Source organism: Dromiciops gliroides, chromosome 2, assembly GCF_019393635.1.
Source record: "Dromiciops gliroides isolate mDroGli1 chromosome 2, mDroGli1.pri, whole genome shotgun sequence".
Taxonomy (NCBI): domain Eukaryota; kingdom Metazoa; phylum Chordata; class Mammalia; order Microbiotheria; family Microbiotheriidae; genus Dromiciops; species Dromiciops gliroides.
The window spans coordinates 513340340-513358135 of NC_057862.1; the positions used below are offsets into that span (position 1 = coordinate 513340340).

Consider the following 17796-nt stretch of genomic DNA (forward strand, 5'->3'; position numbering starts at 1 on the left):
TTTCCTGATGGAAGTCAAAGAGCATCTAGGATCTATCTAATAAAAATTTGCTCTAAATTCACCTTGCCTAGAAATGCATCTGTTCAATTAATTTAAGAATGCATATATTTACATAGGATCATGGGTTTAGTTAGATCGTGAAGGGATTTTTGAGTCCCTCTAGTTCAACATATTCATTTTCTACATGAAATTGAGAACCAAGGGTAAGTGGTTTCTTTAAGAACATACAAGGAGTGAGTGACAGATTTAAAAACCAGATAGATTGATTCCAATCCAATGTATCTTGTAAATGCACCACATTAATCATGAATGCATATGTTGTACTAAAAAGTTAATAAATCAAGGCCTCAAATGTCTTACTGGTCACCCCTATCTTTGCAACTCTTTTAAGTAGCTCCTAAGATCTAAAAGGAAAGGCATGTGGGAGTCAGAAGAAGAAATCTCATTTTTAACAGCATCTTTATATCCTAATGTGTTAGGTGAAATCATAATGTCACTTTGACTGAGGACAGAAAAAAACATAATGAAGTGAAAGGATAATTTGAGAATTCAGGGAAGGGAAGTGGAAGGAAAAGGATAAAAGAAGAAGAGAGAAAGTATAGGGAGGAGAAAAGCTGATGTGGGGAAAAAAGAAGGGAAATGAAAGGTAAGTATGACAGAATTGCAGTTAAAAGAGTATTTTCAAACAAAAGAGGAAATAACTTAGACCAAAATGCCTTGGCCTATATACATTATTATCCAATTTATTCAAGCAGAAATGCATCAGTTAAATAACAGCCACTGCATTGTCAATGAACAAAGATTCACTCTGTATTGAGAAAGGAACCTACAATCTAGGCAGATGAGATAAAGACCATAAAGTTGGCAATAGCAATTAATTTAATAAATTGTATTATCTATGAACAAAGTGGATAGAATTGGTTAAATATGATTTTATATGTATATATACACATATTTGTAAAAGTACGTTTATATATCTATATGTGCATATATTTATACAAAGCTTTTGTGAATAAGTTGTTGCATGCTTCTATTCACTATGGATTTTTCCATTGGCCTTTTATTGACTTGTGAATTTTATTCTCCTAAGACTACTCTATTCTAAGATTAAGAGCCATGAATCATCTCGTTTATTCTACCTCCCTACCATCTTATATTTGTTTCAGTCTCTTTATTCCCATGGCTACCAACCTAGTTAAGGCCCTCATCACCTGTCACCTAGACCTTGAAGATTTAAGTAATTTCCTAAAAGTCTCCTTGATCCATGCCCTCTTAAATGTGTCCTCCATACAGCACAAGTTTGACCATGTCACTCTTTGAATCAGTAAGCATCAATGGCTTCATCTTATCTCTAGAATAAAAAAAAATAACATTTTCCTCCTTTTGTCTCTTAAGGACCTTCACAACCTGGTTCCAACCTACCTAGGCTTCAAGAGCTATAATTATCATGCCTCCTAATAGCTAGTGCTATAAGATGTACAAAGCTCTTTATCTTATATCATTTGATCTTCACAACAGCTCCATGAGGTGGGTGCTGTACTTATCTATATTTTATAGAATAAGAAACAGGTTGAAAAAATTTGAGTGATTTCCCCTTGGTCAGTAATTGTCTGAAGCAGGACTTGAATATAGGGCTTTTTCATTCTAATTCATCATTCTAGCCAGAATTTTATTTAATAGCCTTCCTGTCATAAATATTCTCTTGTCCAGGCTTTGCACAATGATTTTGTCAATGATTTTCTTAAAATGTGGTGATCAGACCTGAAAACAATAGGTGTGGTCAAACTGCTTTAGTGTGCAACTAACCTATCCACATTGACAGAAATTTGAACAATAGGTTTTTATTTAGAAAGAAAATATGAAATGAGAGTCAACATAGAATAGTGGAGAATAAGCTACCTTCACAGTCAGGAATAAGTGCATAAAGAGTAGTTTCTGATACCTACTAGCTGTATGAATCTGGCCAAGTTCTTAACGTAACCTCTCAGAAAACCAGGTTGCTCAATAAGACTTTAAGTTTCAGAGAAAATGCCATTTTGCATTGATAGAGTTTTCTTCTAGGGAGTTCCTTATAATAATATAATTATTGGTATACATATGTGAAATAAGAGCAGAGATACTGATTATAACCTAATGTTTACCTTCCATGCTAATATTCTCTATTATAATACTATTATCAACAAGTATTAAGCTATATCAGATGATTTTTCTAGCCTTTCTTGTATCCTAGTCCATTAATTGAGTTATCTCAAATAATAAACAATTTACAAAGTATTTGGAACCTCACATCTTATAATATCAGTTTTTCTTTAAAGTTGTCATTCTAGTCAGATTTCATTTGTATTTCTTTATTGCACAGTTAGCAAAAAAAAAAAATGTGCTTAAAGCCAACTCAGTCTAAACTGCTTCTACGTAATTTAAAACTGGGATTCATATCATCAAGGCTGTTCCATTAAATCTTACTTTACATTGCGTGGCCTTAATTTGACAGATCATTTAAGATTCATTTTACAATGTTGCTTCTGTAACATTGCTGATAAAAACACAGCTGTGTTTTAAATATTACAGAATTTATAGTTAGCTATAAAAGGCATGATCTCCCCTCCTTTCCTTCCCCCTCAAAGCTATGTCACTCCAAGTCTTTTCCTTGCCCCTTCATAAATGGCAGCAGGATGGATGTAATTTAAAAAAAAAACCAACATTTGACTGACATTTTATGAAGCACTGTTTCCAGTGACATTATGTAAAGCTTATCAATTAAAGAAAATTGCATCTTCAGACAGCTCTAAATGAACCATGAGTTTGCATTATTTGGCATGCCTTAAAGGTTTAACTGAACCAGCCAGGGTTTCTTTAGTTGGTAGCATCTTTGCTGACAATCATTTATTCTTCCCAAGAACACAGAATTATACTTAATTTAGTCATGAGTCAACTTTTAAAAACCAAAATTATTATCCTAACTATTCTCTAAACTTTAAAAATAGGGTCCTTTATATCACACATATGTAAGCTTAATAGGACATAGTACATGGAGGACTGGGTATGAAAATCAAGAAGAACTGAACAAAAATTATACTTTAGACACATATGTGATGACAACTACATTAATGCCTCTGAGCCTCAATTTGTCTATCTATAAAATGGGAGTAAAATACATAATTATTGTGATGATCAGATTTGATAATATATATATAGTCTTTTCCAAACTTCTGTCTTACAAAAAGTAAATATTATTATTAATTATTATTATTATTAACAAGTATATAGAGGCAAAAAGATAGGTGATATAGAAAAGTTAATAAGTGTTGGAGTTAGGAATATGTGTATTCAAATTCTGCCTCTACATATATTCTAGATGTACAATTATAGGCAAGTAATTTAACCTCCCACTGTTGCCAGGCTATTCTGTATGACAGGTAGATGCAAGTTGCTGTCTTCAACTTGTGAAGATCCTTCCACACCATGGAGCTCCCCACACCAGTGAAATCACAGGTGATACCTCCCCATCCCACTCTACACTCCAAAGTAAAGGTGAATATTTATTTGTTACAACAGAAACAGCTTTTACTTTTTCTGTAGTTTAAGCTGTGGTACTCAGTCATTTCATTCATGTCATAATTATCATTAAAGCAATTTGGTATGGGGGAAATGTTAAAACATGTAATAAGAATACTCATGTTCAATTATCAGCATCTGCATTTACTACCTGTGTGCTCTTGGCTATTTCACATAACATCTCTGAACCTCAAATTCCTTATTTACATAATGGAGATGATTATATGTGTTTCATTTTCCCACCGAAATAAAGGAACTTGTTTTATTTAGTGTCTATTCAGAAGATGCATTTTGTATGTATGTGCTTGTGTGCATGTGCATGCAAAGACATTTGTTAATATAGTCCAATAATATGGTCTACTGGGACAGGTGAAAGATTATGGGAGACATAGGCTTAAACAATATTTTTAAGGCAGGATGGGCCAGGTTCATTTGATTGAATTTTCTTAACTGAAATATCTATGCTTTGGACATTCAGATAAAACCATCCTTCAGAAAGAGAAATAGATTTGGAGAACATAATAAATTTGTTTTTAGTGAGCTATATTATTTTTGTAATGTGTCTATCACATATTAATATATAATATTTCCATGATTTTGTTGACACAGTTCATGATTACAAAGTCATTATTTTGTTTAATTCACTACCTTTCAGAAGGGAAATGTAAGATCATATGATTCTGCCTCTGGCTCCAATTTGGCTTAACATTAATTAGTTCTTCTAGCCTTCAATTTCTTTTTCTTTTTTTCTTTTTTTTTTTTTTAGTGAGGCAATTGGGGTTAAGTGACTTGCCCAGGATCACACAGCTAGTAAGTGTTAAGTGTCTGAGGCCGGATTTGAACTCAGGTACTCCTGACTCCAGTGCCGGTGCTCTATCCACTGCACCACCTAGCTGCCCCTAGCCTTCAATTTCTAACCAACACCAAATAACTTCTCTCTTTTATTGAAGAGAATATGCCAATAAAATATAATTATTGGGATATTACTTATTGTTTAAGTAAATTCATATGTTCAAATGACTTAAATGTAAAACAGGCATCAACGTATCATTCTCAACTCATTCTCCTAGTTATCACAGTAAGTAATTGAAGTTATGTATAATAAAGGATGCTGTAGGGACTACAAACTGGAGAATATGCATGAAAAGGAGGGTTTGTATGTATCTTTTCATAAAATTGTAATTCTTTAGAAATGGCAAGTGTCTAAGATATCATTTTGGTCACAATACAATTTCTGAATTTTCTCTATTCCATCTTTAAACTATCAAGCTCTAATTAAATTTCTTAATCATAAGAATTTACTTATGTTGTGAGACAAGGTATTCAATGTTTAAACCATGTTAATTTTTTTAAAAGATAGACAGACATTTGGCAGTAAACATATCATCCCCTACAAAATACATTTAGGATGTCAATGGTGAACAGGAAGAAAGGCTGCATCCTTTAAATTTCAGTGAAGTTATGGTACATCAATTTACCATTATTTTTGCACAGTATTAACTTGCTTTTTATTAATGATGCTATTCACATAGTCATATAAAGTCATAATGCATGTATGTTTGTTATTCTGTTGGCTATTGAGTATTGATTCAATGTAACTTCTCCAAAGGTTTTCATTGTGCAAATGAATTTTTCATGTTCATAACAGCTTACAAAACAAGACCATCCCCAATTTTTTTTTTGGTAGGGCAGGGCAATGAGGGTTAAGTGACTTGCCTAGGGTCATACAACTAGTAAGTGTGACGTCTGAGGCTGGATTTGAACTCAGATCCTCCAGAATCCAGGGCCAGTGTTTTACCCGCTGTGTCACCTAGCTGCCCACCTCCATCCCAACATATTTCAACAGAATTTGGTCAACAGAATTTGCTATCATAAGTGATATGTCCATGAATATTTTGGGAATGTTGGTCTTTTTGCTATCAATAACCATGTTAGTTACTTGGTTAATTTGATCACTTGTCTATTGAAGAATGACTTTTAATACTGCACTTGTGTGAATTCCACATAGACATCAGATAACAAACTTTATCATAAAATTGACTGTAAATATATTATCTAATCTGTATCTTTTCTTTGGTTTTTAGATACAATGATATTATTTATTTAAAATATATGTTATATATTATAAAATATTTATGTCTATTAATATAGAAAGTATTTTTATATTTTGATGTTTAATTACTTTATTAGATTCCATAATGTAAAACTCTCCATTCTTTCTACTAATACAATTTGGTCTTTGTGAATAATTTTTAATAGATTGCTGTATTCTACTTGCCAACATTTTATTAGTTTTTTTCATGTTTATTCAGTAGTTGTATTTGCTTCTAGTTTCTTTCTATCATGAAAGGCTCCTCGTTAGTTTCCTATAACTTCCTCTTAAAGGGAATTTTGCAGAGTGCACTTTCTGTTTGAAAAGTTTAGAATATGGTGATGGTGGCGAAGATGATGACATTTAATAATGCATTTAATACACATAAATCCATTTGGATGAGAAATTATTTCTTCTTTGGAACTTTATTGATGACTTGCTAGATTTTTTCCCTGAAATTGGGTATAGTTTACCATTTCCTGCACTATGAAAATGAGTATTTTATAATTTTCAAATAATCCATCAATTTTATTTCAGTTTTATTTCCATAAAATTAGTCATTTTATTTCTAAATTTTTAAAATTTATTTCCTTTATAGCCTTTGTGAGTTTTCTTTTCCTTTTTTTTTTCAGTGAGGCAATTAGGGTTAAGTGACTTGCCCAGGGTCACACAGCTAGTAAGTGTTAAGTGATTGAGGCTGGATTTGAACTCAGGTCCTCCTGAATCCAGGGCCAGTGCTCTATCTACTGTGCCACGTAGCTGCCCCTATGAGTTTTCTTTTATAACTTTTCATCTTGGGAACTACCCTTTTTATTTTTATCAGTATATTAGTCAAAGATTTACTGATATAATTGGTCTTCAAAATACCTCTTTTTATCAGGTCAATAATCTATTTCTTCCAATTTTATTATGTTTTTTTTTATTTCACCCATTAATTTTTGGTAGCTGTTTTTGCATTGTCCATTAACTGATTTTTAGTCTTTATTTACATTCCTAGGATGTTAATTTTATCTTTCAATAATATTCACTTTTGTCTAAAGAATGATTTAAATGCAATTCATAAATTTTCATATTTAGATATGTTTTATGTCATTTAACATAATGGGCTTTACATTTAGTTCTTTGAAAAGGTCACTATTTAATATAATATGTTGGTCTGTTTAAGTCTGTACATTTTATTTTGTATGAATCAACTAATAAACTTTTATTGCTTTCTCATGACTAATGAATATATTTAACTGCGCTTTTGTTGTGAATTTATTTACAAATTCTTTTGTTCTAGCATATGATTAATTTGTGTAAATAAGATATTTGATGCCAAAAATGTACAAAGGTACATATTTTAAGATTATCATGCATGAACTATTGATGTATATTAGATATTTATTCTAAATATTCCATCCAAATTCATAAATTATTTCTTATTCATCTTTCTGTTATATTTTTATAAGTATAAAGTACAATTTTTGGAAATATATACATATATATCTATATATACATATAGATATCTTTATATATGTATGTAAAATAGAAAACTAAATAACTATCAACAACATAATTTGTTATTGACATTTTAGAATTTTGATAGATTTTTCTTTCAGTATTTAGAAATATATGACTCTTGGTTCATACTGTGAACAATGACTTTGCTTCATTACCTTATTGTCATTACTTCTTTCCTTATATGACTTGCTTTGCAATATTTTCCTTTTCTCAAATATTGATTGTTGTTCTCTTTTTTGCTGAATCAGAATAAATTCTACTTCAAACTTTCATTTCAATATTTTAATGAATCTCTATATTTTATATGTTTTTCATAAACAAAAAGTTGTTGTTACTCTCAAATTCATGCTATCCCACTTTATGATTAATTCAGGATTCTTAACTTTGTTCAACAACATTTATGTAAATATTCCTTTCCATTTTATTTACTTATTAAAATAAAGACATCGTCACTAAGTAGTTATAGTTTTGTGTCTGTTTATGTGTGTGCAACAATGTAACCTTACTTATATTCTTTTCTTACTTTGTTTCTGTTTAGAACTTTATTTTCCAAATTTTTACATTAATTTTTTAAAACTTTGTGTTCCAACTTCTCTTCCTCCCTCACTTACTACATCCCACCTCCAAGAACTCAAGTAATTTAGTATAAGTTATACATGAGTAGTTATGGAAAACATCTCCACATTAGCTAGGTTGTAAGAGAAAACAGATGAAAACAAAGCTTCAGATTAAGGAATTGTCAAAAGAAAATGAGTTTCAATTTGCTTTCAGATACCATCAGTTCTTTCTCTGTAGATGGACTGCAATTTTCACAAGTCCTTCAGAGTTATATTGGATCATTGCATTGCTAAAAATAAACACATGCTTCCCAGAATATCATATTTCTCTATTGCTGTCATTTTGTATATATTACATTTCACTCTGCTTCAGTTCATGTAGGTCTTTCCATTTTTTTTTTCTGATAGCATCCTGTTAATCATAACTTTTATATAGTAGCTTAAACTTGACAAAGAATTTTCTTCACAATGGTCCAACAGAGTAGGTACCATATTTTTGCCATTAAGGTCAAACATCATAACTATTTCTCTCCATCCTATTCCCTTCCCATGATATTTACTCTATTTTCTATCTTCTTTTACCCTATTCCTCCTTGAAAATGTTTTACTTCTTACTGCCCCCTACCCCACTCTGTCCTCCCTTCTTTCATCCTTCCCTTCTTATCATCTTCCTCTCTTGATTTTCTATAGGGTTAAATAGATTACTTCTCCCAATTGAGTGTGTATGTTATTCCCTCCTTGAGCCCACTCTGTTGAGACTAAGGTCTTTTAGGTAATTCTTTGTTCTAAATTTTTCTTCCTCTCTCCATCCTCAACCCTCCCTATGAAATCAAGCAATTGAATATGCCATAAATGTGCAGTTTTGCAGAACATCTTCACCTTCCTTGAAAGTGTTTTGCTTTTTACTGTTCCCTCCCCCAATCTGCCCTTCCCTCCTTTCCCTCTCCCCCCTCCCTTTATCTCCTTCCACTCCCACTTTCCCTCAGGGAAAAATATATAACTATACCCACTTGAGTATATATGTTATTCTCTCTTTGAAGCAATTCTGATGATAGTAAGGTTCACTCACTCACCCACTCCTTCCCCCTCTTCCCCACCCCTCCATAAGCTTTTTCTTGTTTCCTTCATGTGTTACCTCTCCCCAATCTACTTCTCCCCTTCCCCCTCCCCCAGTGCAGTCCTCCTACACCTCAACCCTATTTTAAAGATGTCATCATGGGTTAGCAAGGTGGAACAGTGGGACAAAGCACTAGTCCTGGACCCAGGAGGCCCTGAGCCCAAATCAGGCCCCAGACATAAGAAACCAACCCTGCTTGCCCCACAAAAAACAAGTGTGAAAAAAAAATAAATGCCTTACAGATATCACCCCTTCATATTCAGTTCAGACCTGTGTTCTCTACGTGTATTCCTTTCAGCTACCCAATATTGAGAAAGTCTTTATGAGTTAGAAGTATTATCTTCTCATGTAGGGATGTAAACAGTTTAATCTTTTAATATCTTTCATGATTTCTTTTTCCTATTTACCTTTTTATGCTTCTCTAGGGTCTTGTATTTGAAAGTAAAATTTTCTATTCAGTTCAGGTCTTTTCATCACAAATGCCTGAAAGTCCTCTTTTTCATTGAAGTCCTTTTTTTTCCTCTGAAAGATTATACTCAGATTTGCTGGGTACGTGATTCTTGGCTGTAGTCCCAGTTCCTTTGCCTTCTGGAATATCATATTCCATGCCCTCTGGTCTTTTAATGTAGATGTTGCTAGAACTTGTTTTATCCTTATTGTATCTCCACAGTATTTGAATTCCTTTTCTCTAGCTGCTTGCAATATTTTATCCTTAACCTGGGAGCTCTGGAATTTGGCTATAATATTCCTAGATGTTTTCCTCTTGGGATCTCTTTCAGGAGGTGATAAGCGGATTCTTTCAATTTCTATTTTACCTTCTGCCTCAAGAATATCAGGGCAATTTTCCTGATAATCTCTTGGAAGATGCTGTCTAAATTCTTATTTTCTTCATGGTTTTCAGGTAGTCCAGTGATTTTCAAATTATGTCTCCTGGACCTATTTTCTACGTCAGCTATTTTTCCAAGGAGATATTTCATATTGTCCTCTATGTTTTTATTCATTTGGTTTTGCTTTACTGTGGCTTGGTTTCTCCTAAAGTCACTAGCTTCCATTTGTTCAATCCTAATTCTTAGGCAATAATTTTCTTCAGAGAGCTTTTGTATCTCCTTTTCCATTTGGCTTTTCAAGCTGTTGACTTTTTTCTCATGACTCTCCTGCATTGCTCTCATTTCTCTTTCCATTCTTTCCTCCATCTCTCTAAATCTTCCTTCTAGCTCTCCTACTTTCTCTTAAAAGTCCCTTTTTAGCACTTCCATGGCCTGAGATCAATTCATATTTTTCTTAGAATCTTTGTATGTAGGGGCCCTGAGATTGCTATCCTCTTCTGAGGGTGCACCTTGATCTTCTTTGTCACTAAGGAAACTTTCAATAATTCTCATCTTTCTTTGCTTGTTCATCTTGCTGTCTTTAATTGACTTTTAACCCTCTTACAGTGGGGTCCTACTTCCAAGCTACACTGTCCTAAGCTTCACAGGGCAGGTTTTTCTCTCACCTGGCCTGTTCTCTGGTCCTATGATAACCTCAAGCCAACTTGCTAATTAACCAGCCAGGAGGACTTTGTGTGCTGTGGTGGTTCTTAGCTTCAGGGAGCCTGTGCCCCTCCCGACCTGGGCCTCCCACTGCTCAGGATTTCTTCCTTGTTCCCTGCTGAGATTGGGATAGCTGAATTCCTCCTTAGGTCTGGGCAGACACCACTGTTTACCCCCTCCCCCAGCCAGCCATTCAGCCTCTTTTCTTTTTTAATCGGTCCTTCATTGTTGCAGTTCTTTTGTTTCATATGATACCTTTCCAACTGTCTGAATCAGATACTCCTATTACCTTTGTCTTGGCCAGTTCAGTCTCATCTTTAATGTTATCTTCTACAAACATAACTATTTTAAACCTTCCATTGCCCAGTCCTTATAGATCCAATCATGATTCACCTTATCCCCACATATACTAGAATGATTTATCTGGGTTACTACAATTGAAGAGTAACTTGCTTCAATTCCATATCTTCTTCTTGGGAGTATTTATTTTTAAAAATTTGAGCCCCAAAGTTATTCACTATCCTTCAATGGCCTCATGACATGGTGGCTCCCCTAAAGGAAAATAATTTTCTTTCCTTTTTGATCATGACTTAATACTCCAAATCCAAACAAAAAAGTTTTATCTCAGTCCACTGAAATTCTTTATTCATTCTGGTCAATGAATTAGGTATTCACCTCCTCACTTTCTTATCATTAGAATTTCAGTAAAGTGTTCTATATCTTCCTCAAAGTCATTGATTAAAATATTGAAGAAAATGTGTCTGAGAAAATCAAGCTATTAACTACCTCACTTTATATTGACACTAATCCATTAATCAGCACCTTTGGGGTATGTTTAACTAGTTACAAACTCATTTAACTATACTAACATTTATACCACATTCATCCAACCTGTTCACAAGAATATTAATGAACCAGGTTTCTTCAGAGGGTAATGAAGCTCTTTTAGGCTCACATTATAAAGTCAGTGAAAAGTAATCAAACAAACCTTGTTATTCTTTCTAATTTACTTGGAATCCATCTTACCATTTGATAACAATAGTTTCTTACATTTTTGTTTTGTTTTGTTTTTTTGTTTTTGTTTTTTGGAGGGCAATAGGGGTTAAATGACTTGCCTGGGGTCACATAGCTAGTGTCAAGTGTCTGAAGCCAGCTTTGAACTCAGGTCCCCCTGAATTCAGGGCTGGTGCTTTATCCACTGCGCCACCTAGCTGCCCCTGTTTCTTATATTTTTAAATCTGAAAAAAAGCTACTACTACAATTCCTCAATAGTTTGTCGACTCAGATTACCACTTGAAACTTGAAGCTAATCTAACATGTTTCTAAATAAATAAATGCAGAAGTAAACATCTGCTCATTGGAAATTGTTTGAGTATAAAATTGGAAAATCTTCTATCACTAAATAAGTACCCAAATATCACTCTAATCATTGAAAATTAATTCCTCTGGGACTTGAAATGTATTTTTTTCACTCTTGAAGAGTCCCTATTTAAGATGCAAAATCCTTGCCTCTAGGAGAGGTTTCAATGTACATCATTATCAATTAATATCTTAGAAGGAATTAGTCAATAGCTGATCAGACTCACAGGAATGATTGGAAGCAGCAAGATCTGAGTTTGAATCCAAATATTCAGTTATTGGTATGACCTTCAAAAAGTCATTTAACTTTTCAGATTATAATTTATTTATCTATAAATGACTAGCTGACCCCCCAAATCCCCTGTAGTTTATTGTCTTTATGCTCTTTAGTTCATTCATTCATTCATTCATTCATTGTTATTTTTATTTATTTTTTAATCCTCTTTATTTATTATCCTATAATCCTATGACAAAAAGATGGAAGCTCTCCCTGGGGTGAAGAAGAATAATATTGCTGAAAGGGAAGGTGTAAAGGTTTTAAACATTAAATTTCTACATTGCATTATTTTTGCTTAGGACTAGTTCTTACTAAATGAATAGTGCTATTTGAAATTTCTGTTCTTAAGCTATGTAAGGTAAGAGAATAATCATATTTCAGATGTATGAGGTTCTTTTCTTTACTATTTCCATTTTCTTTTTCAAACTTTATAATGTTTTACTCTTCTTTTCCCATGCTCCCATCCACTCATGTAAGTTTTATGAGGGATTTGAGGGAGGCAAAATGTTACCATGCAAGGAAGCATGAAGTAAGAAAACATGCATGTGTTTCATGACCCTAGGCAAGTCACTTAACTATTCTAGACCTCAGTTTCTTCATTTATAAAATGATATTGTTGAACTAGATGCCATTTAAGGTTCCTTATAGATCTAAATATCTGATGCCTAATAGATTTAGTAAGTATATATGGGCATATATTGCAGTAGTTGTTCAGTTATATACAGTTCTTCATGACCCCTTATGTGGTTTTATTAGCAAGGTCACTGGAGTGGTTTACCATTTTCTTCTTTACAGATGAGGAAACTGAAGCAAACAAGGTTAAATGACTTGGCCAGGGTCACAAAACTAGTAAATGTCTTAGGCCAGATTTGAATTCAGAAAGATTAATCTTTTCATTAAGTTGCTTACTAGAGAAGTAACTTTAGTTCAGGACAACTCATGAATTGAATTATTATTATCATTATGATTTATAAGTGGTCCTTAATCATATATATGTGTGGGGTGGCATATCAATTTTCAAATTAATGTTGGCAGAATGTCTGAAAAGGGTTTAGAGGGCAAAAAGATTCATACAATCATTTTGACCACTTATAGTTTAAATGTTAGATCTGATTAGAGGAAGTAAGCCACATTCATGCTAGTTAGAAGGATTTTTCACAAGTTTTCATCAGAGAATAAATAAATGATCAGGCAGAATTGTTTTCATTCTATGTCCAAGAACAAGCAGAAATTTCATTTCCTTTGACATTGGCTCAACTTGACTTGTCTTCAGTGCTTATGACAATCTTAGTAAGGTGATCAACATGAAAATAATTGTAGTTCATAGGCCAATATAGCCGGAAAATAAGCAAGGGCAATATAGCATGGGCAATAATAGGAGGGGGTATTAAAAGCTGGCAAAGGGAAATGTAAAGGACACTGAACTTGAAATTAGGAATGACTAGGTTCAAGTTTTAGCTGGGAGACAAAGAGCCTAGTTATTTAATTTCTCCAAGCCCCAGTTACTTCATTTGTAAAATACAGATAATATACTACTTTACTTACAGAACTGTAATGAAAATGCTCTATAAAACTTAAAGTGTTATATAAATTTGAACTATTATCATTGCTGTTAATTTGAACTATTATTATCATTGCTGTTAAGAGAAATCGGTACATGCTTGTTTGATTGGGCCTCTTCCTCCAGAGAGGAGACATGAAGGCACCAGCAGTTAGAATGACTCATGAAGCTATGGTATAATCTGACCCTATATTAATTTTCCTAACCCCTTTATTTATCTTTCTCTTTCATATTTGTGACTAAATCATTGAAAGTACCTAGGTTCAGGGGCAGTTGGGTGGCATAGTGGATAAAGCACAGGCCCTGGATTCAGGAGGACCTGAGTTCAAATTCGACCCCAGAAACTTGATAATTACTAGCTGTGTGACCCTGAGTAAGTACTTAACCCTCTTTTCCCTGCCCCCCCCAAAAAAAAGTACCTGGGTTCTGCTTAACATTGATCAGTACAGTTTAAAATGGTCTTTACTCTTTTTTGTCTGCCTGAATATAAAACAGTCTATAAGTCCTAGGAGCCACTCTGAATTATTCTGTACTTATTAAAAGAACAGATTTTGGTATTGCAGTTATATTTGTAGGTTCATTTCCCTGATCTAGAATAGGACTGAGCCCTAGTGATGATGATAAGGCAAAAAAACCCCACATGTCTTCTTGTATCCTTGTACGTGAATGCTACACTTGTGGTCTGTATACTATTAATAAACCCTAGAGTTAGGTTAGAGGAGAATGTTGCTATGTTTTAATTCCCTATAATCAAGACCAGGGGTAATGCCTATGATCTCAGGGAGTACATTAAGTTACTTCATTTTAAATGTAGACCTTCTTAGATAATAGTTGTATTGAACAAGTAATATATAGCCTAGATTGGAAGAACTCAGACCAAGTTTCATCATTTTTTTTTCTTTGTAGTTGGGCCCTGAAGTAGGATATGACAAAACTGTTCCATTGGTAAAAGGGAACTAGCAGAGAGAATGGAAACAGAACATATTTCTGGAAGGCACAAGGACTAAAGACTGTATGGATAATTGTCAACAACAGTCAGCTATGGTGGTGAACACTTGTGGGTGAACAGAGAAATTCATAAAACTTGAAGCACTTGTGGGTGAACAGAGAAATTCATAAAATTTATTGCATTCTCATCTAAGAGTCATGAATCGTACCACAATACAGAGCTTAGAAGAGGGGCCTTAGCAGGAAGGAGTGAATTCATTTGAAAGAATCAGAGTGAAGAAGAAGGAGAAGGAGGAAATGGAGGAAGGAGGAGAAAAAGAATATATATACATATACACACAGGTAAACACACCCATAAGTGACTGAGATCTGAACAAAATCTAATTGTAATAGGTTTGGGACACTTTCACTCCTTGGGTGTCACTTTCCTCATCCATAAAATTAAAATAACATTGCCTCTTATCCAAAGCTTATTATGATTCCCCTAGCTGTTAAATGCTTCCAATATACTCCTCACTTCCCAATCTCCATTTGTATTTGTATATAATTTTAGGTGTTCATGTCTTCACCCCAAAAAGCAACAGAATAAAAAAAAGCAAACAAAGAGGCACAATACTTGAAGTCATATCATGTTTCATTTTTGTCCTTGGAATTAGAGTACCTGGCATATGGCATTTGCATAAGAATGTTTATTGATGAATTACTTGACAGTATCTACCTCAAAGGGTTGTAAGAAGTGATGAGAGGGGCGGCTAGGTGGTGCAGTGGATAAAGCACCGGCCCTGGATTCAGGAGTACCTTAGTTCAAATCCGGCCTCACACACTTGACACTTACTAGCTGTGTGACCCTGGGCAAGTCACTTAACCCCCATTGCCCCGCAAAAAAAAAAAAAAAGTGATGAAAAATGAGACCTTACACTGCTATATTGCTGCTAGCTATTCTTCTTTTGTTGTTTTTGTTTTTCTTTTCTTTAGGTCATTTTTCTTCTTTTCTTCGACAGGCATTTTGGATGGATAATGAGGTGGGCACAAAAAGGAATATGGGGAAGAAAGCATATTGATTCCTTTGGGAAACTGAACAGTGCTTTTGATGATTCTAAATGTCCTACTAACATAACCCTTTTCTCTCCTCTCTCTCTCTCTCTCTCTCTCTCTCTCTCTCTCTCTCTCTCTCTGGGCAGGGCAATGAAGGTTAAGTGACTTGCCCAAGGTCACACAGCTAGTAAGTGTCAAGTGTCTGAGGCTGGATTTGAACTCGGGACCTCCTGAATCCAGGGCTGGTGCTTTATCCACTGCACCACCTAGCTGCTCCCTCTCTCTCTTTTAATCATGAATATTCTTCTATTGATAATCTGCAGCTGTGATTTGTATAGTACCACAATGTTTAAATTTTTAAAAACGGGGGTAACTCAAAAAGTTGTGACAATTCATGGTTAATATCATCAGGCTACAATATATTACCAGCAATGACTTGAAAATGAGAAATATTATAAAAGACACCCTTAAAGCCATTTGTGAATAGAAGTAGTCAGGTGGCCCAGTGGATAGAGTATTAGAACTGGAGTCAAGAAGACCTGAGTTCAAGTCCAGACCTAGACATTAGTTGTATGACTTTGGGAAAGTCAAATTATTTCTGTTGGTCCCATTTTCCTCATCTATAAAGTGGTGATAACAATAGCACCTACCTCTTGGGATTGTTGTGAGAAGAAAAAGATATAATATTTGGAACATTGCTTTAAACAATATAAATACTAGATATTTATTGTTATTATTATCATTGTAATGACTGGAGTGATGCCATCTGCTGGGGAGTTACTGTAGGAATGAGGAGAAGGCATATGAGGGCAAATCATGCAGTCAGATCCTTGGCATCAGGAAGTGAGGTGTCAGGAAGTGTCGTTTGCTCATGGGTACTGTCTATCAAACCTATCAGCAATCAACTTGAGGAACCTTCCATTTCTGGGAGGAGGACACAAAGTAAGAAGCTGATGCTGGCAGAGGGCTTTTTCCTCTTTTGGTTGGACACATCAGCTTGGTGAAGGACTTCAGGTGGGAGTTTAGGAAAGCTAGGATTATCATGCTATAAGAAATTTGTTCTCAATCTTTCTCTTTCTTTTACTATCTTTTAATAAACCCTTAAAAAACCTAAACTCATTTATCAGTGATTTTAGCCAGTTTCCCCCCAAAACTGGGGGGACAGATTAGAATCCACATTTAGAATTTTAAATTACACATCATCATTATTTTATAATGAGTTTATCATGATTCAGATATACCACTGAGTATTTCATTGTTATCGGTAAACTAATGAAAAAAAAAACAGAGGAAAGTATTAAACTTATTGGATAGAGCCTCTATGAAGCATTTATGCAAGGGTACAGAAAAAGATTACACCAGACTAAAACCATGAGTGCATTTTAAACTGCACTGATAGGGAGAGTACACATAGTGAGCTCATGGGCTCATCAGCATATCAGAGTACTATAGTGTATCTAATCCCTCACTGCTTAAATTCAGCAAGCATTCTCAAATTCAGCTATGACTGTCCTATTAATAAGAACAAGGTCCTTGATGTTTAAAATTTTTCCCCTTCCAAACATTCAATGAGCATGAAGTTATACCTTTCCCTTTTATTTTAGTTGTAATAATGAAATATGAAATCTCACTGAGTATGTTTCACAATTGTGAAAGTGATGTGAGAATGTCAAGGTCAAAATTAAACCATCTACAACAGGAGAAGAAACAAGTGTGATGTGATGTGCCTATTATATGCTGATCCTAAAAATCTCTTCTGACCTCCCCAATCTTTCCAAGATCATTGGCAGTAGCACAAAAATAACATCAATCAGTCCTTTTAGTACCTTGAGATAGGCATGACTTTGAGAATCCCTCTTAGCTCTAACTATATAAATTAACATTTGGTCTGATTTAGCCTTGCATTTCTTCTATACAGTGTTACTTTAGATTATATGTAATAATTTTGAGAATTTATCCTATTTTTATGTTGTTAAATGAGAATAGTTTTAAAATAAGCATTCTTATGCATTTACTAATTAGCAGCACAACATTTCCCCCCTGTAAGTTAGCATGCATTCTGTACCTCTGCAAAATGGAGCTGGAAAATCCCATAATGCACCATTGCCAGGACTAACTATGCAGGTAAGCATCGCATGACCTTCCAAGACATATCCAGAAAGGCAGCTGTATCGGATTTTATCTCCTATATTGAATCTGGCTCCATGGAGGACTCCCTTAAGTATTTCCCCAGGATTTCCACATGTGTGGCTAGGTAGTACTG

At 34.2% G+C, this 17796-nt stretch overlaps 1 protein-coding gene across 1 annotated transcript in view; it reads right to left on the minus strand.

Annotated features, from left to right (window-relative positions):
• CSMD1 (CUB and Sushi multiple domains 1) overlaps nucleotides 1-17796 on the minus strand; it is a 2580735-nt gene that overhangs the window by 1389263 nt on the left and 1173676 nt on the right. The window contains 1 exon segment of the mRNA XM_043985743.1: nucleotides 17599-17793. Coding sequence (XP_043841678.1) covers nucleotides 17599-17793 — 195 coding nt within the window.